At 39.0% G+C, this 25,266-nt stretch overlaps 2 protein-coding genes across 4 annotated transcripts in view; one reads left to right on the top strand and one right to left on the bottom strand.

Annotated features, from left to right (window-relative positions):
* The window catches only part of METTL6 (methyltransferase like 6), a 13,138-nt gene extending 675 nt beyond the window's left edge, over window positions 1-12,463 (bottom strand). Inside the window, exons 1-5 of one of the 3 annotated variants that reach the window (XM_015585804.2) lie at window positions 12,324-12,463; window positions 11,186-11,553; window positions 10,329-10,463; window positions 5,776-5,946; window positions 930-1,071 (exon numbers count right to left, since the gene is read on the bottom strand). In XM_015585804.2, the coding sequence (XP_015441290.1) occupies window positions 930-1,071; window positions 5,776-5,946; window positions 10,329-10,463; window positions 11,186-11,440 (703 nt within the window). In that variant the 5' untranslated portion in view covers window positions 11,441-11,553; window positions 12,324-12,463. The remainder of the gene's footprint in view (window positions 1-929; window positions 1,072-5,775; window positions 5,947-10,328; window positions 10,464-11,185; window positions 11,554-12,323) is intronic. The other 2 variants (XM_006907256.3, XM_006907257.3) reach the window with 2 other exon arrangements.
* On the top strand, window positions 12,440-24,112 carry EAF1 (ELL associated factor 1). The gene is made up of 6 exons (XM_006907258.3): window positions 12,440-12,830; window positions 14,714-14,808; window positions 16,790-16,926; window positions 18,536-18,744; window positions 20,461-20,694; window positions 22,834-24,112. The coding sequence occupies exons 1-6, from the start codon at window positions 12,464-12,466 to the stop codon at window positions 22,878-22,880; spliced, it is 1,089 nt and encodes a 362-aa protein (XP_006907320.2). The 5' UTR covers window positions 12,440-12,463; the 3' UTR covers window positions 22,881-24,112.
* Window positions 24,113-25,266: the final 1,154 nt, after the last annotated feature.

The following is a 25,266-nucleotide window of genomic DNA, read 5'->3' on the forward strand; positions in this document are numbered from 1 at the left end:
GGGGGGGAGGTATGGGGGAGAGGAAATCACCTAATGATGATATGCCCTAAGGAAAATTTAACCCAAATAATATATCACTAAACGTTAAGTGAAACAAATGGAATAAATAGCTATGTAGCAAAAATAAAGACTCTGATTAAGAGCTTATTCCAAAGATTGTGCTCTGAAGCACTTTGCAGCTATTATTGCATCTTCTCAATTATTTACAACTGGTTTAATCAAATTTCATGAATCAGAAACATGAAAACAAATTTAAAATTTTTACCTGACATTTTTATTTTACAATGTTAATGGTAATCAATCATTTTTCATTTCATTTTGGAATCAAAACAGTATTTCAAGAAATACAAAAGTTTCTAAGAAAAAAGCTTAAGAAGTAATTATTTTATGGTCCATATAATTAAGTAGACTTAAAACTAATGTTCAAAATACCTAAAACATTGACATAATGTACGGCACTTGGATGTTTTTATCAAAAATTACTTTTTAAGGAACCCCCTCTAGCAAATTTATACATTTAAAAACAGATCCAATCACTTTTATAGAAAAATGTTTCTTGCCTTTGTGGCCTGAGAAAGTAATCTCAGGGCTTTACACTGTCTTATTTGCTTTATTTTTGACTGAACAAAGTGAAGATTCTGAGTTGCCCTCCCCCTTTTCCAGCACAGTTCCTGGTACAGCATTCACCTAGTGTGTCTGAGCCTGTCTATTAACCCAGGCTAATTAGACATCGTCACCAAAAGAGGTTTGTGAGCTTACCACGGCCAGGGGCTGTGTCTATGTCATCCCAGGTGCTAGGTAAATGGCATATGTCAGAAAGCTTATTCCAGGGTCTCGTGCTCGTGTGCTAAGTACTGCCACCCCCGGCTTCCCCCAGTATTACAGTGATAAAACAGATAAGAAATAAAGACAGATTCCTTTAATCTTACCATCAGTAAAAAAATATGATCTGGTTCCATCTTGTCTAACATAAAAGTTTTCTCCAAGTTTGCTGCCGGCTTTAAACCTAAGCATGGCATGATCATATAGCCCATAGTCACGAAATAAGACATTTTTGCCTGGTTTTAATACCTGAAAAGCAAAAACAGGCTGCATATAACTCTGGGGAACCCAGTCAAGTAAAGCTTACCATAAAATAAAAATCTGACTTAGGGATTATATTAACTTACACTTATGATAATTATAAAAGGGGGCCAGAATGAAATACCGCTAATATGAAGGAAAAAGGGCCTGCTAATCAAAGGTATAGTCAGACAGTAGAGGGAAACTTCTTGAGCACTTATAGGAACACAGTGGAAGGTCCAGTGTCATACAATTAAAATGTTAATGACATTAAACAAAACAGTCTTATCCTCATTAAAGCATTTATTAGTCATCTCCTAGCACATGACCTTATAATCAAACTGCCTCTTTAAAAATATGTCATTTTGGCTTTTTCCTGATTCCGGCTAGCTTTCCTCATTCTGAGTCTCAGTACTGGTTTCACTGTGCTACAATTATGTATAGCTTGCCCATCAGGCTAACTGACATATGCCTAGCACTGTACAGCTTACCACACGTGATCTCATTGGATCTTCATCCAATTCTAGGAGGAAGGAATGTGTTTACTGTCCTCATGTGAGATAAGGAAACTGATGACAGAAGAGGTGATTTGCCTATGATCACATATCAGCTAGTTAGTGGGGGAGACAGGACTCACATTTGGGTCAAAAAGCATCATATAATAAAATCAGAAACATTTGTTTGCCCTGGCAGGTGTATGTGTGGGGTATCATTTCAATGCCATTCACACTACCAACAAGAAAAGAGGCTACGCGGGGCAGAGTAACTTCAAACTGTGCTGCACTTCTTGATGTGAGGAGGAGTGGATCTTCAGGCCAGTACAGCTGTTTAGGGAAAGGGATCAGTGTGAGGCCCAGACAGGAGTCCCACACTAAAGCCTTCCAGATACATGTATCACAGGGTAGATGTCTCAAAAACCGAAAACATCAGCAGGGTGTGGGTGTTACTTCCTCTATTTTACAAAGCATATTGCATATGCTTTCCAGAATGAAAAGTGAGATGCCGTGGGACACTTGTTTATGTATGTATGTATGTATGTATGTATGTATGTATGTATGTATGTATCTACTTTTATTAAGTTTATTGGGGTAACACTGCTTAGTACAATTATATAATTTTCAGGTGTAGATTGTAATCTGACATTTGTATATTCTATTGTGTGTTTACCACCCAAAGTCCAGTTTCCTTCAGCTACCATATATTTGATCGAGACACTTGCTTTTTATGTGAAAACTCTTTCAAACTGCGGTAACACTACCAAATAAGAGTGGACTTTAAAGGGGGCTCTAATTTTATTAAATCTTATTCTGACCCATCGCATCAACAAGATGATTTTTAAAACATATGACATATGTTATTATAATAGATTTTTTAATGTAGTTTCATGTATTTCCTCTTTCTGAACAGAATATGAAAGACTGTCCATAATATTTGCAAGTGTGCTAGCAGATTTTCTCATTTAATAATTTTTATCAATACTAGCATGCATTTTAAATATTGTCAGTAAAGAGCTTCTTCTATAAAAACATTCTTACCTTGGTTAGAAATGCTAAGTTTTAAAATCTGAATAATTGAGAAGGGAAAATTTTGAAAAAATTAACTCATATGAGAAAGACTTATTCTTCCATTTCAGAAGGAAGGAAATACTACATGGGACAGTGGAAAGAACACTCACTCAGTTTCCAATCAATTTTGGGAATCTTGATTCATATCCCAGTTCTTCCATTAACTAGTTGAATGACCTTGAGCAAGTAATTCCATCCCTCTGTATATGTTTTCTCGTCTGTAAAATAATAATGATACTAATGCCTCTTTTGATCATGGCATTGTATAGTTAACCTGGCATTTTTCAATGTTAGGTTCTTTCATTCTCCCAACTACTCCAAGAATTGGGTAGACCAAGTCTATTATGCCCACTTTAAAGTAAGTAAGGCTAAGAGTAAAAGTTACTTGCCTGAGGTTTCAAGGCAAGTCAACGGCACAAGGTAGACCAAATCCAGATCTTCCAATGACAAATTTGGTCCATTTTTACTTCATCATTTTATTCCAAAAATGAGGGAATTCAACTTTAAGGTTGTCTTTCAGTTTAAAATTATGTAGTTTTAAAATTTCTTTGGTATTAACGTCTTGGAGTAATTAGATCTACAACAGCTTTTATAATTCTTTTAATATTTTCTAAGTAGACAATTATATTATCTGCAAATAATGAGTTTTGTTTATTTCTCATCCTTAAACCTTTTCTCTTCTTGTCATTTTGAGCTGACTAGGACCTCCAGTACAATGCTGAATACAAGTATTGGTAGTGGGCGCCCACATCTCCATAAAGTTCTTGATATTCCTTATTCTATCCTAATTTCTACTCCTCTCTAAAACCTGAAACACTTCGTAAGTGGAAATTACAAGTATCCACAACCTCTTCTTAATGTTCCCTTCATTCCTGTGCTCACAGAAACCTGACTGTCCCCTGATGATAATGTTTTCCTTGCAGGAGCTCAAGTCATGGCTGTGTTTTCTCCCATTACCCTTGTACCACCCGGCTTGAAGACCGAGCTGGTGTCCTCCTTGCTCCTCATTGCTACTTTCTGTGCATTCTCCTTTCTCCTCCCTAAATGCCCCAGATCTGAATCTCCAGTCATCAGATTATATCACCCACTATCCCTTTTTGTTACTGTTGTCTTTTAGTTCCATGGCCACTTCCCTTCATTTCGTTATGAACGTATCTTCTGGTTTTTCTTATTCTTAACACTGCTCCATTCTTAATTCTGGTCAATTTCAATATACTTGTGGATTATCCTTCCAAATATGCTGGTTTCTTAATGACTTGAGCTTCTCTTCCAAAGATCTTGTCCTCTATTCTACTTAAACCTTGTCAAAACTAAAAAGTATAATCCTCTATACCCTGTCATACAGTTCACTCCATGATCACCCCTACTATCTTTTCAGCTGTCCAGTTCACCATCTTTATTAATCCTTTACCGTCAACCGGACCTTTAATTCAGGTGATCCTACTGTCTCTTCCCTGATGCCTTTTCTTCCCTCTTTAGCAGCTTAAGTTCCATGATTATTTATTGGTAAAGGCTGGGTTCTCATCTGCTCACATACCAGGGGCAGGGAAAAGGGTTAGAAAAAAACCTTACATGAGGAGGGCTAAAACCAATATGGCAACATCTGAATTTAATAATAATATTGTTTTAAGCGAGAATTATTATCCCTAACAAGTTGCCAGTGTCTTGAAATTTCTACCTTATTACTCTATTAAAACAATTAAAATTGGGGTTAAATTTTAAAGTAGAGCTCTAAATACATAGAAGCTCCCTTTCCTAACATTTACTTTTCAACTTGCTGAATGCCCTCCACTTCCTTTGTAAAGGAGGGAGCCCACGACTGACTGAACAGATGAGGCTTACAGGCTTTCTAGACGCACGCTTGCACTTTAGTGCCCCCCAAGTAAGCTGCATGCTTACCACTAGTCACTTACGTGTGTTCCCAAACTTGCTTGTGCCAGTTGTACTTAGATTTATAATTATACACGAGTATATAAACAATGCAATATGAACGTGAACAGAAGCCATTTTTATTTTCTATGAAAAGTAGGTTGAATACTTTGGAAAGATTTGATAAAGAAGAAATTAACAAACTATTTAATTAGGTATGGAAGAATCAACTGTGGAAGTCAGGGTAAAAATATAAAAGAATCTGCCCTCACATTACTTTCCACTTGTTTTTAAGTTCTTGTTCCACTTTTAAAGAAACAAAAACTCTTTCATATGTGTGGTTCATGTCGGGAAGATAAATGGCTCTAAACTCAAAGAAAAGGCCTTGGCTTTATATCAAAAGTGATAAATGAATACTAATATATCTTAAGTTATAATAAAAATGTCTCAGGTAAGAATTTACCATTTTTTATGATTTCTTGACTTAGCTGATTTTTAAATTAATCAATACTGATACCAATTGTATAGATAAGAGAGCTGTTACTGTAGTTTACAAAGCATCTTCATATATGATCTTACCTGCATCGCACAATAACTCTGTCAGTGAGACATACCTCCATTTTACAGACAAGGAAATTGAGGCCCAGGGAAGGAAGATGAGGTGGCTTATCTCAAGTCACATCACTCACAAGTGAAGCTTTACTTCCCCAGTGCTACAGCAGCCTCCTGGTGGCCACAGCAGTTTGGGTTCTTCCCATTCTAAGAGCGAACGATGGCAGTAACAACAATGGCTGACTGAAAGAGCACTTACCACGTTCTAGGCATTATGTTAAGTGCTTTATTCATATCTCATATAATCTACCCTAAATCCTAAGATCTAGGAACTATTATCTCAACATTGAGGTAATGAAACTTAGGCTCAGAGAGGATATGGAACTTGCCTAAATAGAGAAGCCAGATTTTGACTCTAGGCACTCAGACTGTATGCTCTTGACCACTGAATCACACTTCCTTCTACTTTATGGCAGGACTCCACAGATCCCAGGTTAACTGAAAAATCATCCTTGCTCCAAGGCTGGCCTGAAGAGGAGCAATGGCCACCAGACAAACCAAAGCTTAGGGTGGATGTTTTATGCAGGAGCATCCCTTTCCATACACTGACAATACATCCTTCATAGTGAGAATGGGGACTCTGAACTTAGATGGTACATGGGCCTCAGAGGGAAGGTAAACAAGACCAAGATGTCCAACCCTCAAGTGCAGGCTCCAAATCACTAACCTTATAAATGTTTTGTAAGACAAGCTGCATCTTATCAGGGTGAACAGCAGAGAGCACAAATATCAACATGACGACATCCACAGACTCTGGGGGCACATGTTCCAGAAGGTCATCTTTAGTTAGATCACACTGGAATACCTTGCATCTTTCTGTGTCATATAAAGGATTTTGCTAGAAAGGGAAAAAAACACAAAGAATTTTAATACGACATTCATGTTGATACATATAGAAATATAGAGCCTCAAAAGGAGATCCTGTTTCCACTTGTACTACTGCACAGAAATCAATGATTTTGTTACTGGGTAAAACTGAATAATGAACCATTTACATACTAAAGCATGTAATATTCAATGTTGCTATGAGAGGACAAGATTTCATTTTAACAACTTATTATTAACTAAAGAGAGAACAGTCTATTACTTACTCAAAACTGAGTATTTCAGAAGCATGTATTTCCAGGGACATGATAATCCACACTGGCCTCTGCTTCCTTAATCCTCCTTTGAATCATCCATTACAAAACTAAATCCTACGAGAAGTCTTTCCGGCTCCCCTTACTGGGATGCTCCCACAGTTCCGGTTATATTTTCCCTTGATGCATAAAGGCAAATAAGCCTAACTTTTTTTTTTTTTTTTTTACTACAAGTGTGTTCCTGGTACATTTTGGTTGGTGGGTTTCAACACATATATAAGAGTATTTTGAAGAAAAATATTACTTTTCTTTAAATAAAGATCTAAATAAAGAGATAGACATACAAAGTGGTTGGATGGGAAGATTCAATATTGAAAGGATGTCAATTCTACCTATCATTGCTCTTACAATCTCAACTGAATTCTAATAAATATCTAGAAACTTGACAAGATAAGTCTAACTAACCTGGAAGCAAAAATCTTTAGAAATAGCCAACTCAACCTTTAAAATGAAGAGCAATGAAGAAGAAGGTACACTACTGGACATCAAAACATTATAAATGTAATACTAAAACAATGTGCTTTGAGAATGGGGACAAACAAATCACTGGAACAGAACAGAGTTTCAAAACAGACCCATGTATATAGAGAAAATTTAGTATTGGATACAACAAAAGACAGATGACAAAGATGACAATGAGATTAAAAGAATGTATATAATAAAGGTAACAATTATCAGGGAGGGAAAATGAAATTTTCATTTAATTTATTGTGTTCAAACAATTAGCTTTCCATTTGTATTAAAAGACTGGCTACCCAAATGAATTAAAGGACTTCTAGTTTCAGCACAGAGATGTACACCAGTGGAAAGATGTATCTCCCATCCTTAAAACAAGAAAAAAGCTGGACAGAGTAATGAACAACCAAAATCTGGAAAGAGAAAGGTGCCTTCATGGAAAGACAAGACCCAAGCATTTGCTTACCTGAAGCAAAAGCCTCCAGAGTGGAAAGATAACACTAGAAATCTGACAGACTGCTGGAATGTGGGTGTTATATTGTGAAGCTCCTGGGGGCTGAAGTCACAGGGGCGTTCTCACCCTTTTGCAGGGGTTTCACCAGAAACATCACCAGGCTTTCACGGAGAGGACGGGGTTCTTTCTGGTGCTGGACTTCCTTATCTCCTTTACAGAAAAGGTTTAACCTGCTAGGGACAGGTCATTTGAGGCCGGCATCCTTAGGGAACTGGTGGAATACCACTGCCACTGGGGGAAAGGAATGACTCTGCCCAGATCTAGTCTTAATCTGCAGGAAGAAAAGCCTCAACACCAAAGAGGAGGGCAGTAGTGGATACCTCATACAGCTCTATTCTTGGAGAAGTAGAAGGTCATATCCTGCAGACACAGGCCGGGTATGCAGTTCAAAAACTGAGAATCAGAACATTAGCGAACAATCCCTTCTCCCATACCCTACCAACAAGTCTCCAGTAATAAGAATAGTGGACTGCAGCTGGAAAAGCCACAAGAGCAGACTCTTTATGGGCAACAGCACAAATGGAGAGAAGCCAAGAGGAGAGACAAAAACTGTCACCAGAGGCGTGTAAAGTCTGTGGTGCCCATAGCAACAGCAAACCTCACAGGTAACTACAGTAACAGCAGACCTCAAACACAACCCAACTTCTGTCTAGATTACAAATCCTTATGATGTCAGTATCCACTGCCCTATACAACAAATCTGGCTCTTAACAAAAAAGTACAAGGCATACCAAAACACAAGAAAAAACTCAGTCTGAAGAGAAAAAGCAACCATCACAACCAGACTCAAATATGACACAAATGTTGGAACTAAAAGTTTGGGCATTTAAAATAACTATAATTAATATGTAAAAGGCTCTATAGAAAAAAGTGGACAACACACAAGATCAGATAGGTAATTTCAGTAGAGAGAGAGACTACAAAAAAAATCAAATGGAAATGCTAAAAACCAAAAACTAATACAGAAATGAAGAATGTTTTTCATAGGCTCATCAAGGAGAATGCTTATTGCCTAAGAAAGAATCGGTGAACTTGATGATGGGACAAGAGAAATTATACCAACTGAAAATGCAAAGAGAAAAGAAGTTTAAAAACAAAAAAAGCAAAACAGCATCCAAGAGCTGTAGTACAATAGCAAATGGCGTAATATACATATAACTGGAGAAGAGAGAACAGAGCTGAAGAAATATTTGAAGAAATAATGACCAATGTTGTTCCAAATTAAAAAACATAACCAAAATTATAAAAAGAATGTACAGGTGATTCTATAACTCCTAAATAAAACATAAAACCTTAGCACCTCAAAAGTAACAGGTTAATAAACTTGACATAATAATTTAAATCCTGTCATAGAACAATACCATAAAACAACGTTGAATAAACTAGAAGAAACATTTGCAACATACATAACAGAATCAGAATGTATACTAAAAATGAGAGAAAATGACAAAAAAATGGGAAAGGTTAGGAACAGACAATTCATAATATAAGCTCCATGTGAGTTGCGGTTTTTGTGTTTTGTTCACTATTTAATCACAGTGCTTAGAACAATGATTGGCACACATTAGGCTCTCAATAAATACATGTGAAATGAACTCACAAGGAGGAAAATATTAATGCTTATTTACATATTATAAAGACTTCAACTTCACTGATTATAAGGAATGAACAAATTAAAATATGGAGACATTATATTTTGCCCATAAGATTGGGAGATATAAAAGACTGACATCAAATGTTGAGGCACAAAGAAAAATTTATCTTTATATTCTTGGTAAAATTGTAAATTGGTATAATTTTCTGAAAGGAAACGGCATTATCTATTAAAATTTAAATGTGTATATGCTTTCTCCAAGGAATTCTACTTCTTCCATTATTCATCACAGAGAAATGTGTACATGTGTTTTGGGGAACATGTGCATAAGGCTGATTACATTAACCCTACTTATAAGAGCAGAAAATTAGTAACAATTTAAATAAATATCAACAAGGTAATTGTTAAAGTATGGTATATCCATTCTATGGAATATTGCAATAGGTAAATAAAATATGGTAGATCTATATCTACTGAAATGAAAAACTCTGCAAGATATAGTGTGACAAAAACAATATATAGTACAATGTGATACCACTATTAAAAAGTCTAATGATAAAAAAAATCTAATGGATGCTAAAACTCTGAAAAATTGATAGAAAACTAGGTATTTGCATGTTGCCAAAGTATCCCCCATATATTTGTTCATGGCAAAAGGGAAATACTTGTACAACAGAAGAATTCAGTAGTTAGTACTTTAACTGAGTGACTAAAGTTAGTGTCACTTATAGTAAGATTACCAGACCTTATTGCCTCCTGACAGGATATAATATGAAAGATACAACATCATGTACTAAAGTATTTTTGCCAAAAATAATTTACCCAATTTAAATCAAACTGCTAGTTTAAAGAAAAAATAGGGGCTAGAGGAATAAGTTCAACAATGACACAATCAGAACAATTTGGAAAGTAGGGCCTCCCTTACTACAGAAAATGGTTGCTCTTCAAAAATTCATTGTCAGTGGGGAAAAAGGTCAATAGGAAGGGTAGGGATATTTTAGGGTAAGGAGATTTAAGGTATATAATAAAGTATAAGATGTAGTCCTTGATTAACTACAGCTATAAAAGATACCTAGCACTATGGGGAAATATGAATCTAGACTGGGTATTAATGACATTAGGAGATTACAGTTATTTTTGTTAGATATACATGTTTTGTGGTCATGTAGAGAAAATTCTTATCGAAGATGTATGCAGGCTTATGTAGCAGTAATTTTACTTTAAAACAGTTCAACAAAGAAAAAAGTCTATAAAACGAATGAGGCAAAATGCTGGTAAATCATTAAATTTGGGTGTAAGTAAATGAGTGTCATTATGGTATTTATTTCCACTTTTCTGAATACGGTTGTGTTTCTATATGTATTAATATCATGTATGTAAATAGGAAAACTACATTTATGGTGATCACAGCTGGTTAGCTCCAGGGAGAGGACTGGAATTGGCCAAATGGGTATAGAGGGCAGGTTAAACAAGTCTAAGAAAACAAATGTAACAGAATACGAGGATGGTGCACCAACCTTGACATATTCAACTGCTCTTGGAGAAAAATCACAAGCATAAGCAAAGATGTTCAGATCTTCTTCTAAAAGCGGAAATAAACAGTTCCCAACCCCACAGCCAGCCTCAAGCATAGTCAATTTTTGATTTTCAAACTGAGGAAAGAGAACTCAAAGTTACAACACAATACATTGGCATAATGAAGAAACAAACCAAACAAAAAGGTCCAGAAATGAAAGACAAGGCCTCTGCCACCTCGAGCAAACATTAAAAAAGTAAACTGATTACTGAAAGCTAATATTGATATATCAATTTGTTGTGCAACATTGAGCAATTTGTTATGGAGAAAACACAGCATAATGGCTAAGAGAACAGGCTCTGGGGCTAAACCACCTGCACTCAACCCAGATTCCTCTCCTTGCCCCTGTGTTCTGTCACTGGACAAATCACTCAAACAGCTTTGTACCTCAATTTCATCAGTAAGTGGAGATAATATCAATGCCTAATTGACAGTCTTATTAGAAGGCTTAAATTATAGAATACATATGAAGTTCTAGGGAAGGGCCATGGTAAAGTGTACATCATCATCATCATTACTGTGAATCTGAATCTGTCACTTAAGTTATTCAGTACAAATTTAATATTTACAACTTTCAGATTACAGAAACAGACATGTCCATTAAAGTTCTCTCTCCTATGTATTATACAACCCAAAGACTGCTAAAACTACTTGAAACCAGTTTATTTCTCTCTAAGGTACAAAGCATTCTGGCAGGCTTCATAAATTCTCTACCTCATACTTCCATTAAAAAGCAATAAAGCACTCCTCTTCTAAACATTTTAAATGACGAACAGCTCGAATAAGGTGTAACATTACCTCCCTACATGATCTGAGCTCCTCAAACTCTCTAGTGGTCCAGTGTCTATCTTTGAAGAAATTAGTACTATTTCTTTTGTAAAAAAGGTCCCAGTTCTTCTGAGCCTCTTTTTCCAGTTTTTGTTGTTTAAAGTCAGACACTAAAACTTGGTCTCTTTTCAGTTTCTCCTCTTCTTCAGAGCTGAGAATCCGTGCCTGCAGCCCTTTCCTTTGCAAAGATGCCATCTCATAAGTTGATGGTAGTATATTTAACATTGCTGAAGATTCTCCATCCCTGAATAACTTGAGGAATCCAAGCTGATTCTGCACATATAAGCAGATGTGATGTGGTTCCTCAGGTTGGGTTCAAGCCTCAGGCAGAATTCCTGCTTCAAAGGAAAAAGAATGAGATTCTGATTAGTGGTTCTAGAAGAGTTCTTTAAGACGCTGAGTTAGTAGTTCTAGAATAATTCTCTCACAGAAGTTAAATTCACCAAGCATTTACTAGTGCTGACTCTACACAAAACCCCACCCACTAAACGAGGAGAGGTCACAAAGAAGACCAAGACAAAGTCCCTACTTTCGTGGGGCTTACGTTCAAGTGGCCCAGGACTCTCATGCGCCGAAGTCTAATTCAAACAAGAATAAGTCATCTACTATAATAAATCGGTTTAGTTTAGAAAAAGGACATTCCCAATAACTGTATGAGAAACCTTTGAGAGAAAATACTCATTAACTTTCGGTGCCTGTGAAAGGGGTGACTTAACAACAGCCACAACAGCTGCCCTAACTGGAGGCAGGTGGTCAACTGCCAGATAGAAGTGGGCTCATCGTTTCCCAAGGATTGGAGACTCAGTTTTTTTCAGGGGAAGATGAAACAACTATGTCCAGATGACCCGAGTCTCTGACTGCACTCACAAGAAGCTGTCTCCCGACCAGAGGGGGCGTCGCTTTCCAGGAACTGAGGCCCTCGCTCCGCCATCACGGCACAAAGACAGAGCGATGCGTGGCGTAGTGTCCATCTGCCTCAGGACACTCGGGGTAAACTAGGGCGTCCAGGCTGCCAGGGCCTGCAGAGAGCCGGCCATACTGGCTATCATACCCGCGTTAATCTAGTCCACCGCGCTCTAGGCTCACCGTCATCAGTTCCTAGACTCACCTGGAGAGGTAGGGTCGGGCGCATTCAGCCCTCAGGCAGGTCCAGACTCCGGAAGCAGAATTTGGGAGCCGCCGCGAAAAGCCCTGAGCCTGGACAAACCAGCACCCAGAACTTCAGAATCCCGGCGGAATTCTATTGCCATGGCACCGCCCCCGCCACTTCCGCTACGAACCCAGAAGTCCCTCCCCGACGCCGGAAGTCCCGCGGCCTTGCTTCAGGGGCTTCCCCCACCGCGACGCGGAGGTAAAGACTTGCTTCCGGCCCCGGTTGGGCGCCGGCTGGGTTCCCGGTACACTCCGGAGCGGTGTCCCCGGAGCACCGTACTTCCGGACGCCGGCGCCGTAGGCTCGGGCCGCGGCTGCTTCAGTAGAGCGCCGGCCCAGGTGCGAGGCCCGTGGGGGGCCATGAACGGGACCGTGAACCCGCTGCTGGACCGCGAGGAACACTGCCTGCGTCTCGGGGAAAGCTTCGAGAAGCGACCGCGAGCATCCTTCCACACCATTCGCTGTAAGTCAGCGCTCCCCACGGTTCCCTTTGGCTGCTCCAGCTGCCTCTTGTGCCAACTTCGACTCCCTTCTCTCTTCCCTGGGTCTTCCAAAGTACAGGGAACCCCTTGCCTACGTCACCTATTTTCTCTCTTAACCCAGACCTCAATTTACCTCCCCCATCCCCCGCCTGCCCCAGCTCGCTCGTCCCATACCAAACCCATCGCCACTCCCAGTTATTCTGCCTTTTGGCCAAACACATTTTCCTAAGTTCATTGTCCCCTTTGCCATTTCAAGACTGTGACCCCACATCAGATTCCAGTTCTCCCTCTTATCCACCCCCCGCCCTTTTTGATTACCCCACCAGGGTTCTCCAAGTTTAAATGACTCCCTGTTTGCTCATGAGCCTCATCCACTCCTTCCTATTCCATTCTCTTCTCCCCCGTTTTCCTCAGCTTTCTTTCCTTGGCTGTCTTTGTTTTGAACACCCTGTCACTATGCTTCATGCCCTCTTGCAGCTGAAGAATGCGCATCTTCTTTGCGCCCCATCAGAGTCTTTCTCCTCCAGCTTTCCGCACCTCCTTTGACTTGGTGTCTTTTGAAGTCACCTCTATTGCCCTGACTTTAACTGAGGGCCAAATCCCATGTGGGTGAAGAATAAAATTAGAATTCGTGAACCTGGAATAAGTTAAAGCTTAATCTATGTTTGGAAGCAGAAGAGAGCAGGCATAGAGAATGTCGAAATAGTCATTATGCTGGGCCTTCCTTTTCTACATGATTACAGACTCTGTTGAGGGAGGGCACTTCCACTCTATGTTCTGGGTAAAGATTGGCTTTCAGGAATTAGCTGACTGAGCATCCCTCTGTGATTCATGAGCTCTGGGTTTCCTGTCTTGGTAGTGGTAATGCTGGTTAAGACTTGTTTTTGTCAAAGGAGCTAATAGATGTGACTCAACACATTGGAAGAGGGCGTGTTAGAAAATGAAGTTCCATCCTTGTATGATCACTTGCCATGCCATTACTGTGTTTCCTACTGACAGCAGATCAGCTCTTTCAGAAGAAGAATATTAGGAATGTGATGAGCATCATTTCCTGAGCAGTTTACTAAATCGATATTTTAGTAGAGTGAAGGGCAATGTAGAATTTAAATGAGACTTCACATATGCACCTGGCCTGCAGTTTGAGGCAGGTGTGTGTTAAAATGGAATAAGATGGCTATCCATGTTGTACTTTCCCTGTAATTCAAAAACCTGGGCAGAATTAACCTTTGGAGATACAGTTCAGCCGTCTACTCCAAACATCTACAGGAATGTTTCGTTAAAACTATGGAACTTGAATGGCAAATCCTAGTTTTGACAATTCCTATGCAAAAATGAAATCAGCTTATATGATGCTGTAGCCTTTCATATTTCATGTAAGGTTTTACAGTCAGAATTAATATTAATATACTACTATATACTTATTAATATACTGTTGTTTTTCATCCTCACAACAACCCTAACAAAACACTACTATAAATAATAAGCATTAATTTTCATCTATCACTGGGGAGAAGGTAATATCTTTGTTTAATAAAATGGTATAGAAATTCTAGCTTTTTTTTCCTTCAGAATAATCCATTTTGGGTGGGAGGAAAAGTATATGGAGGTATAGTGAAACAAGATTGTCCCTGAGTTGGTCATTATTGAAGCTGGGTGATGATGGTACACAGGAGTTCATTGTACTGTTCTCTCTGCTTTTGTATATGTGAAGTTTTCCACAATGAAATAATTTTTTTTAGTAGTCTAAATTATTTATATTTTCCATTTATCTGAGTAATAAATTTTAATTCTTAAATGAGAATGCCCAGAAAGCCCTTAGGATAAGTAACCTGGTAGATAAATGCTTTTTTCCCTTTCCCTTTAGATGATTTTAAGCCAGCATCTATAGATACTTCCTGTGAAGGAGAGCTTCAGGTTGGCAAAGGAGATGAAGTCACAATTACGCTGCCACATATTCCTGTAAGTTTATTACATTGTTGTTTTTTTAAATGTAGAATCATTGTGAATCCTTATATTTTACGTTTTTACAATTTGAATTTCCTACTGTTTAAAAATTTCTAATTTTCTAAAGGGCCAACATAAGGAAAAAAGGAATCTGGGATATAGGGTGGAGTTGAATTCATACTTCTTAGGTGCTTGATTAAAAATGATTCTTTGCCATTTTCCCCAAGCTTCTTTTTCCTCCGTTTACTACAAAATAGGCAAAGATCCTATCCGAACACCTAGACCCTCTTTTAAACGTGTGTAGCTTTTCCCCAAGCAGCTCCACAGAGAAAAGCCCTAGGTGCCACGCTGATATAAAACAACAATAGTTTAGGTGCGTGGGGTCTGCCAAGCTAGGGGTTAAGGCTGGCAGGAACAGGATTTACATCTTTCATATATCTGGCAAAGGGTGAAGTATAGGCTGATAGTTTCAGGCAAGAACCAGAGGTTCAGAGCATTCAGCTAATTGAGTGATGAGAACCCCAGTTAAAAGCTGAATTGAGAATCTTTGCAGAGAGAGGCTTTTGTGAAGCCTTGCTCAAGGCAGGACTCTGATTACAGAGTCCAAAGGATTAGACAAAATACGCTTGGTGAACATGTGTCATTGCATGTCACAGTCCTGTTCTGGAACATAATAAGTTTTTGCTAACCAGTGGTAGAATGAAAACACTTTGGACAGGGAGACCTAGAAGCTTTATGTTTTGGAAAAATTACTTGTCTGCCAGTTCAAACTGCTATTTCATTACCTACTGCCTTTGGCAGGTTACATCATCTCCCTTTGGACCTTACTTTCCCAAATGTAAAGTGAAGGAGTCAGATAAATGGTCCCTAAGGCCCCTTCCTACTCTAAATTTTTACTGTCTGAATAAGTCAAAGAGCCAAACAGTTTTTGAATATACAGGGATTAAATCCTATATTTGGCAAATATTAATTGAGCACCCCCTGTGTGCTGGTCCATTACTAGGCACTGAGAATACCGTCTTGAATAAAACAAGTTCATTGTCCTTGTGGAGTTTGTGGTATGGAGTTTAAATATAAGAAAGCAGTGCTTATATTAGAAAGTCAGGGAAGGCTTCCTTAAGGAAGTGACCTGTGAGTAGATTTGAAGGTTGAGTACAATTGAAAGAGGGGGAGCAACTGGCATTACAGGTGGAAGCCTTGTTAAAGCCCAAGAAAAAAGATATTGAGGATCTGAGAGAATGCCAGCTGCCTTTTGCTCTGGAGCACGAAGAGCCCAGGGGTTAGTGGTATGGGTGAGGCTGAGGGCTGAACAGTTGGTTTAAAGATTTAATTACTTGACTTCAGATCAATGGGTTAGTGATCAAAGGGCTTAGACAGGTGAGTGACATGATGTACTTACTCTGAGCTAACCAGAATAATGAACTGCCTTCGTGATGCTCTGTTGGTTACTTGGCATGAGGGGGAAGCCCTGGACTCTACAATTACAAGGAAATATTAGAGATGGCTCACTAGTTTTACTTCTCACAGTGAAAACTCTACTCAGTGTAATACAAGTAATGGTTAATTTGTTTTTCTCAGTTCACACTTTACCATTATTTGTAACATTTCCCGAACCTCAGGAAAATGTACAGTAATTTAAAAATTTATATTACCTTTCTTGATTACTTAGAACCAGTAGCACAGTCACAGATTCTTGCTATATTATTATTTCCCCTTTATGTTTGCCTGGGAAGCCAGGAGTTAAAATAGAAATCAGTTTATTCTGTGCTTTTTGAGTCGCTCTGAGAAAAGATTTGATGAAGTAGAGTCACTTGTAAATTCAGTTTTGATATTTATAACTGGTGTGTTGATTTTGTTCATCCTATACCTTTTTTTTAGTGGTGACATTGGTTAACGAAAAAACGATAAGTTTCAGCTGTACATTTTAACAGTAAGACACATATATATATATATTTACACTGCGTGTTCAACATCTTATACTTTTTGTGGCATTTAGGGATCCACACCACCAATGACTGTATTCAAGGGGAACAAACGGCCTTATCAGAAAGACTGTGTGCTTATTATTAATCATGACACTGGTGAATATGTGCTGGAAAAACTCAGTAGCAGCATTCAGGTCAAGAAAACAAGGTATGTCCATAACCAGGTACAGATTGAGAAGGTGTTTCTGTATCTTTGTATTATCCGTTGAATTATTTTATAAGGATATGAACACCTGGGTACTCAGTATCCTATTGATAATCTAAACAACTTCACTTGTCTTCTTAGACAAATAAGTAAAATATCTTTTCCTCAAATGTAATGGAAAGAAATAATACCTTTAAGACCCGAAACATAGAAGCCATTGGCGAAAGGACATGCTTTATAATTAAGTTCATTTTGTTAATCTCTTGATTTTGATACAGTCCTACTCAAGAGATTTTAAATTTATAGATTTATAATTATGAAAGAATAATTGAATGGTATATTCTTTATTAGAGTAAAAACATTTTTTATAAGATCTATTTGAAGTCATTAGAAGACCATTAAAATAAAGCTTTGCCTATTTTTTGAGCTAGTGAACTGTCTTTAATATTTAATTCAGTAGGCATTACATGTTTGATATGAAGCCAATTAGATTTTATTTTTAAGTCAAATTCATTTTATAAATAGAAGTAACCCAGTAGTTACATTGTGATATAGCAATTATTGTAATATAGCAATTACATTTTAAAGAATGTTAATAGCTTGATGTTTTTCTGTTTGTGCTTCCTCAAGCCATCTTTCTTCACTCGTTTCACATAAAAATAAAAGCTATCATTTATTGAGGGGTTATCATATGCCAGGAGCTGTGCTAGACGCTTTATGGCATTATCTCATCTTTAACTAACTCTTAGAAAGATGCTATTGTTATCCTTAAAAACACAAATACACAGATGAAGAGACTGAGAATAAGTGACATTGTGACCTGTCTTAGTCCAGTGCCAGTGCGTTGTAGAGCCCCTGTTCTTCTCCTGCTGCTCAGTGTATTTGTATTAATTACCTCCATGAACCAGGTGTTGCTGTTACTCTTCCAGGAGCTGATGGTTGTTCGCATTTCTCGTACTACTCAGTGTCATTTGGGGACTAGCAGCATTTAGCACATGGATGCTTGTTTAAAGTAGAGAATTTCAGGACCTACTAAGTAGGAATCTGTATTTTAATGAGATCCCCAGATGATTTATATGCACACTGAAGTTTGAAAAGTACTGGCCTAGTCCATTTACAAAAGAAATTTTTAATGGATAGAATTTCCTCAGTTTGGGATAGAATGCTTTGCTTGTCTGCCAGCAAGAGCTGACAAAATGAGCAAGCAGTAAATAATGGGAAAATTTGCAAACTAGACAATATTTCAACAGCTATTTAATAACTCATATACTTGTGATTATCACCGTATAAGTCAAATAGTCATATTTTCTCTTAGTAAAATGACTTCTTATAACCACATCGTATTCTACATATGTTTTATCTGATTCTTGCTATAAAATGTGAGCTCCTTGAGGGCAGCAAGTCTGTTGTATTCATTTCTGTATCTCCGGTGCATAGTGCAGTACTGAAATACAATAGACAGTTGTCGAATGTTAAAATTATAAATGTCAATATTTTGCAGCAGTCTTAAAAGCAGGTGGACCTGCAGAGACTTCTAGGTGCTCAGTCACACGGACAAGTTTGAGAAGCACTGGTTTTGTCCCTCTGATTCAATGTCCATATCTTATTTCAGGGCTGAGGGGAGCAGTAAAATCCAAGCTCGAATGGAACAGCAGCCCACTCGTCCCCCACAGCCATCACAGCCACCACCACCTCCACCACCACCGCCACCTCCACCACCTATGCCATTCAGAGCTCCAACAAAGCCTCCAGTTGGACCCAAAACTTCTCCCTTAAAAGATAACCCTTCACCTGAACCTCAGCTGGATGACATCAAAAGAGGTAGAGAGCAATTCCTGGAGGCATGATCGCAACTTAGAGTATATTGTAGATGTTTTTGTGAACATCACAAAGCTGCTGTATTGGCATAATGACACGGGCATTCTCTGCCATTGAAAAAATTTTTGCAGAGTTCACCATTCCAGAAGTGATGAGGGTCAGGTCTTTTACCACTTACCTCATTTGAAAGGGGAGTCCAGCCACAGTGACTTCAGTTGTGGCTATCTTTGCCGCATTCTGCCTAGAAGCCCAGGATTTAAACAAGCATGACTACCGTCTAAAGGTCCATATGGCACACCTTGAAGGCTTTGGAAGAAGAAAATTCCAAGGTGCTGCGGGTAGAAACCAAGTGTGCCAGTGTTAGTATAGTATCTAGTTTAGAGGGATATTTAAAATACCATGAGTAGTGAGTGCTTTGTGCTAACACAAAGTTTATAAATATGAAAGTGTCATGAGGACCAGTGGACATGGACACTGGTCTAGAAAGACTTAGTAGCCTGGTCCACCTCCTCTCTCCAATGCATATCTGAGATAAAGAAGTTTACCTTGGCTTTCTCCCTTATGCAGTGGATGGTTTTAGTTGTCCAGACTTTCAGGAAGTTATGAGGGTAAGTATTATATTTCATATCTGTAAAGTTTTATGAAAAAAAATTAAATCCATAACAGTAGTAAATAGGGAAAGGTAAAGAGTTGTCCTTAGAAAGTTTGCCTTTCCCACCTTATACATACGCTATTTTTCAGGAAACGAAATCACTCTGCATGGCACACAGCTGTTAAGCCTCCTGATTTTTTTCCTCAGGGATATTGGAATGCCATTTATGGAAGTTTTCACTTTAGTTGAATAGGAATTGGACCCTGAATGGTTAGCTGTTGCCAGTTATAGGAACCATAGCCATTTAAGTTGTGTTTGGACAGGAAAATCTATGATGTATCCTTAATATATTTAGTGACATTGAAATGCTTAGGTAAAACAGGTTTTTCCTTCCCTGCTTTACATCTGTAAAAACGCAATACCTGACAAGCATGGCTATTAGTCAAATACATAAAGAGGACAGAGGAAGAATGTTTTCAACTATTTTTCTTCAGTCACCATGGTTCCTCCCGTAGGCTTCCATTTGTGGGACATAAAAACTGGAAAGGACCCCAGAGGCTGTCTGCTCTGGCCCTTCATTTTTCTCCAGTGTCTTGGAAAATTCATTGACTTCCACTTTAGTCTCACTGCTGGTAGGAGGTATATCCAAAACAAGCACTCAGACTTTCTAGTTCCTAGTCAAATATTTTTCAGTTCCTTAGCATAATATTGCTCTTCTCTTATTTGGTATTTAATTCCATAATTTACCATCTTTTTTTTTTTTTCTTACCAGATAAAGGCAAAATAGACTTAATTCAAAATAGACTTAATTCATTGCTTTTACAGAACAGTCATTATCCTGAAACAGTCAGCTTTTTGCTTATTTGGGGTGAATTTAATGTTTCCATTGTCTCTCTGGAGACAAGTTAGATGTTTTTGTTTGTTTGGTCTGGTCATTTTGTTTGTACATTTTTAAGGAATTGAGAAGCAGGAGTTTGTTTTACGTTATTCCTCATTGCTACTGGTTTTGCCAATTTACTATTTATAAAAAGCTCAGTGTGCTGTCTGTCTTGAGGGTGGTTGCAGTACTGACCCCTGTCATGCAATTTTATTCCAGTGCTGACCCCTGTCGTGCAATTTTATTCCAGAGCTGAGGGCTGAAGTTGACATTATTGAACAGATGAGCAGCAGCAGTGGTAGCAGCTCCTCAGACTCTGAGAGCTCCTCGGGAAGCGATGATGACAGCTCCAGCAGCGGAGGTGAGGACAATGGCCCTGCATCTCCTCCGCAGCCTTCACACCAGCAGCCATACAACAACAGGCCAGCCATTGCCAATGGAACCAGCCGGCCACAAGGAAGCAACCAGCTCATGAACACGCTCAGTAAGTGTGCTTTCCGTTTTCTGGCTGAGAGACGGGTGGCATGTCAGGTCAGAGATACACCTTCTGTTTCTCTTAGAGAAGAATCTAAAAACCTGGAGATATTTAAGGCATGAGAAAGGATCCTGACAAAGATAATTTGGAACAGAAAGGAATAAGACAGTAAAAATATCAAACAGTAAAAGAAGCACAAAACTAAAAGTTTGTTGTTTTTTTTCCCCCACTGGCACAAATTAGGTTTTGCGACTTCTGGAAAATACTGAAACTTGAACAGTTAGGCTTTATTTTTGCATATATCAGGCTTTAGGGATGCTGCCTGCCACTGTACTGTCACCCTACCTCAAGTCCTTATACAGTCGCAAGAACCCAGTGTCTCCAGACTGTGATGTCTGTGGCCCGCTGTCTTGGGAACCTATGCTATTGCATATATTTGGAGACCAGCGAGCCTTTGGCAACAGGGAAAGGAGGAGACATAGTAATGTCTGGGTGGCTTTCAACATAGTCGATACAAAAGTAAAGCAGAGGAACACAAGGACAAGAGCAAATTTCCCTGTTTTGGAGGTAGGGAGACTGCAGGTTCTCTACCCTCTTCTCTCTCCAGAATCCTAATGAATGCTGTCCCTAGTACGACTTCTTTTGAGGAGATTGGAAGGTCTGAAGGCAATACTGGGGATATGATATCAGTTAAGGATGTTGTCTACTGTCTCATTATGTGGGCCCAGATTCTGGATATCAGAGTATACCTTGGTGTTCTTTTTAGTTGGCTAGGGATAGTAAGTTTCACATTGGGATTTTGGTATTCATAGTGGAAAAGTACCAGACAGCTGCTGTAGCTTTAACTCAATTCTTCATTTGTCCCAGTCAATGCTAAATTATTCTTTCCTCTTAGAAAGAAGGAGCAAAAAAAATGGTATAGTGGGCGTCACTGTGGCACTACTTACCAGTGCTTTAAACTCCTTTTAGCTTTTTATGTCTCCAAGTCCTCCATTCCTACAGCTCCTCGAATGGCAAGACCTTAATCTTTGCATACCTCATACACAGTAAAGCACTAGAGTTACTTAAACCAGGATTGTCAACTGAAACCAACTTATAAACCCTAAAATCACAGTAAATAGCACAAATTTGCCAAACTCAAATGTAAAAATATTCAGTAATTCATTTTAAAAGAACAATAATAAACCATCACATTTTAACAAAAACTTTTTATGAAACCAATTTTCAAAATCAAAAAATATTTAGTAGGAAGAGTAACATTGCTTTAAAATTTTGCAAATCTTTTTAATGCCTGGCTTAGTAGAAAGATGGATTCTTACATGTGCTTCTGCATTCAGTCTGTTGCCAAAAATTGTTTAGGTTGAACTACGAAGAAAACCTGGCATCACACATGTATGTAGTTTGAAAAGGAAGGACCTCGAAGTTGGACGCTCCTGAAAGGGTCTCAGCGACCTGAGGGTCCTCAGAACAAACTTAGAGAAGAGCTGGTATGGAGATTAGCAACCTAAAAATACAGATGTTTACTTTTGTTATAATCCAATTGGTGTCAACTGGGGGCCTGTTATTCTTTTTATTATATTAGAGTGAAATGTTTAGTACTTATGTTCTACACTCCTAAAACCTAAATTCTGCATACCAAACAAAAATTTGAAGCTTACAAAAGCTAATTAGTCCAGATTTCAGTTTTAAAGTAACATGAATATCCTGTATAGAGGTATACGGGGTGGATATTGGATTAGCATGTTGCACGTATAAACAGTATTCAGCTTCCTTAATGGGAAGCCCAACTTGGTGTCATTTTAGCTTTTATAAAGCAACTCAATGTGAAAAATTCTACTAGATAGTGAAAGTTATTTAGAAATATTTTCTTGCTATTTATTAACACATCTTAAAGCTATCTAGCCTACTTCTCCCCTGTTCTATCCCAGTAAACAGCATTGATGTGCTTTGCAGGTACCAAAAATAGCATCTCTTTCACAGTTTTGACTGGAGCAGTTTTGTCAATGAGCCAAATCAATTTTTTTCTCTACTAAATTGAATTGGCCTGCTTTTACTATAGTGTGATAGCCAAGGCGGTCAACCAAAGAATTGTGGGGAAGTCATTTTTAAGTTGTGTACTTTTGGTTTGATTCTGTTTTCTTTTTATAGGAAATGACTTGCAGTTGAGTGAGTCTGGCAGTGACAGTGATGACTAGAGTTGGATCTTTCAAATCAACTTTTTGGTGCACAAATACGCTGCAAGACCGGGCTACTTTGCATGAAGTCCATTGCCAAGAGGAAAATGTGGTTCAGTGACTGTAGTAGGAGTTTGAGGCTCTGGACCTCTCAGATATTCAAGTCTTTAACTTAGTGGTGATGGGTGATTTTCTCATGTAATTTTTGAACAATCTCACGTTTCAAAGTTTAAGTAGATCTGTAGAAGAACTAACAGAATTATATTTCTATTTGGTTAACACTGTTAATGAAAAACATACAAATGTGCCCTGGTCTAGGTTACTCAAAGGCCATATCTTCACCAGGCCAGTGATTCAGTTTTAAACCTCAGCAGCCACCAGTTTGGCCAAGTGGTCTGCACCAGTGAAATGAAACACAGTTTTTGAGAGGTAAGAGAGAGAAACCTCAAACTGCAGTGTAGAAGTATGTTAAAACCACTTTCATTTGTGGACACAAAGTGGTAAGGAAATTTTATCTGACTCAGCCTGATAAGCCTGTGTAGAAATGGACTTCCAGAAGGAGTCCTGGAGTGTCAGTTGGGTGGGACCCTGGAGCTCTTGTGGTTCAGCCCCCTCATTTACAAATAAGGAAAGGGAAGCACACAGCTGGTTTACAACCAGTCTCCTGCCCCCAGTCCAGGCTTTCCCCACTGCTCCCTCCCTTGAATCTCACTTACTGGAACCAGAGATTCTTACACATGTGACTTATAAATGAACATTGGAGTTTTTATTGGATTCCGAAAGAGAAAAGAGTTGAGCGCTTCTAGCTCAAATTTAGATCTAGACAGTCCCTAAATGCATGGGCTAGTGAGCAAATTAAACCAGCAGTCACTGTGCTTAACACATGACTCAGTCAAACTGGGGCTTTCGTTCCATCGCAGATCCATATTAAGTGTTCTTCACTCAGTGGATTTAATAGGGGATGGTCAGAGCGGAAGAGAGGCATGATGAAAAACCCTTTCTGAACCGGTTAACCAGCTGCAGGTTTTCAAAAACCAGAATCTAGATAGGAGTTCTGCAATATGAAATGAGCACATTCTTTTGATAAGATATTTTTGTTCATTCTTTTTGTACCACTGTTTGTGCCTGACTCCCAGACTGATTTGTATTTTTTATATACAACTAGAAGAAAGTCACAAGATTGCCTTCTGTGTGCAGTTTCCATACTGAATCTGTTGCAGGAAACTGGTCACTAGTAAATGTTCCTTACTGAGTGTATGTGTGATAAATTGTCCCATAATTAGGATGGAATATCCCATTCCTGTTATTTGAATGAATATGTCCTGAGAAATTTCCATCTACTTATGTTTAGTGGGTATCAAGAACATTCAATATGATTTTCCTGCCTGGGGTCCTCCACTTGGATGGCCTCTCCCTCCCCAGCTAGCGGAGGGAAGCAGACTGGACCTAGCAGGGAATTAGGTGATCCACAGTGGGGGCTTTGTTAGAATAAAGCTTTACAGAGTCACCTTTTTTACCCACATCGTGGCCCTACGGCCAGCGTCCGGCCACGTGCTCACACCACTGCCAAGTGTGGGCTGCTGGTGCACGTTCGCCCCCTGTGGTAGGTTCTTAGCCCATCAGGAGGTGTCGAGGTGTCCGGTGGATTTAATGGCAGGTAGGAACTTCTTTATAATGAGTTGATAATTGCTTTATAATTCCTTGGTAATGACAGCTCAGGGAGGGTGAAGGTCACGATTGGGAGACTTGAATTGTTACTGGATGTGGGAATGTTTCACTGCTCTTAACTTGCTCAAGGTGGGGCAAGTTCCAGGAACTTGAACTAAAAATATGTTTAAGCCTCTTTTTTTTTCCTTTCCTAAAGTCTTCACATATATAGACAGAACTGTGGTTTTTGGCATGTTGGGTAAACATTTGTTTCTATAGGAAATGCTTGCACGTGGCACTGGGTTTGGCGAGTCAGGCTCTCTGAGCTTCAGACTCCCCCATCGTCCATCCTGCCTGGCATCGCGCAGCTGTCTTTTAGCACAGTCTAGGTCGGTTCTCTGCACAAAGCCTTCGGTGGTTCCCTCTGTCCGCCCTCCAGCTTAACCCACCAGAGTAAGGAATTTTTTCTTTTTGGAAATCAAGAATTTGGCCTTACAGAGTACTCACGAGCACCCTCGTGCCAGCCCAACTTGACTTGTTCTTCCTGCCTCTGTGCCTTCACAGTCTCTCCTCCCCTTCGCCCCCTCCAAACTTTACTCCTGAGGTGCTGTAGGTGCCATCTTCATGGACTCCTCCTTGTTCATTTCAGCTGACTGGAGTGCTGTGTGTACGTACTGACCTCGCTTGAGCTCTGGTTAGTATGAACTCCTGAAAAGCAGGGGCCGTTATTCTCATGTCTATCCTCTGGGGCGTCCACAGG

This window comes from Pteropus alecto, unplaced genomic scaffold, assembly GCF_000325575.1.
Source record: "Pteropus alecto unplaced genomic scaffold, ASM32557v1 scaffold92, whole genome shotgun sequence".
Taxonomy (NCBI): Eukaryota; Metazoa; Chordata; class Mammalia; order Chiroptera; family Pteropodidae; genus Pteropus; species Pteropus alecto.

Excerpts from the sequence above, each read along its gene's own strand:
- EAF1 (XM_006907258.3), top strand. The coding sequence starts at position 12,464 with ATGGCACCGCCCCCGCCACTTCCGCTACGAACCCAGAAGTCCCTCCCC. Across the intron at positions 14,809-16,789 it reads TTACGCTGCCACATATTCCT|GGATCCACACCACCAATGAC; the intron begins GTAAGTTTATTA and ends TGTGGCATTTAG. Across the intron at positions 20,695-22,833 it reads CCAGCTCATGAACACGCTCA|GAAATGACTTGCAGTTGAGT; the intron begins GTAAGTGTGCTT and ends TTCTTTTTATAG.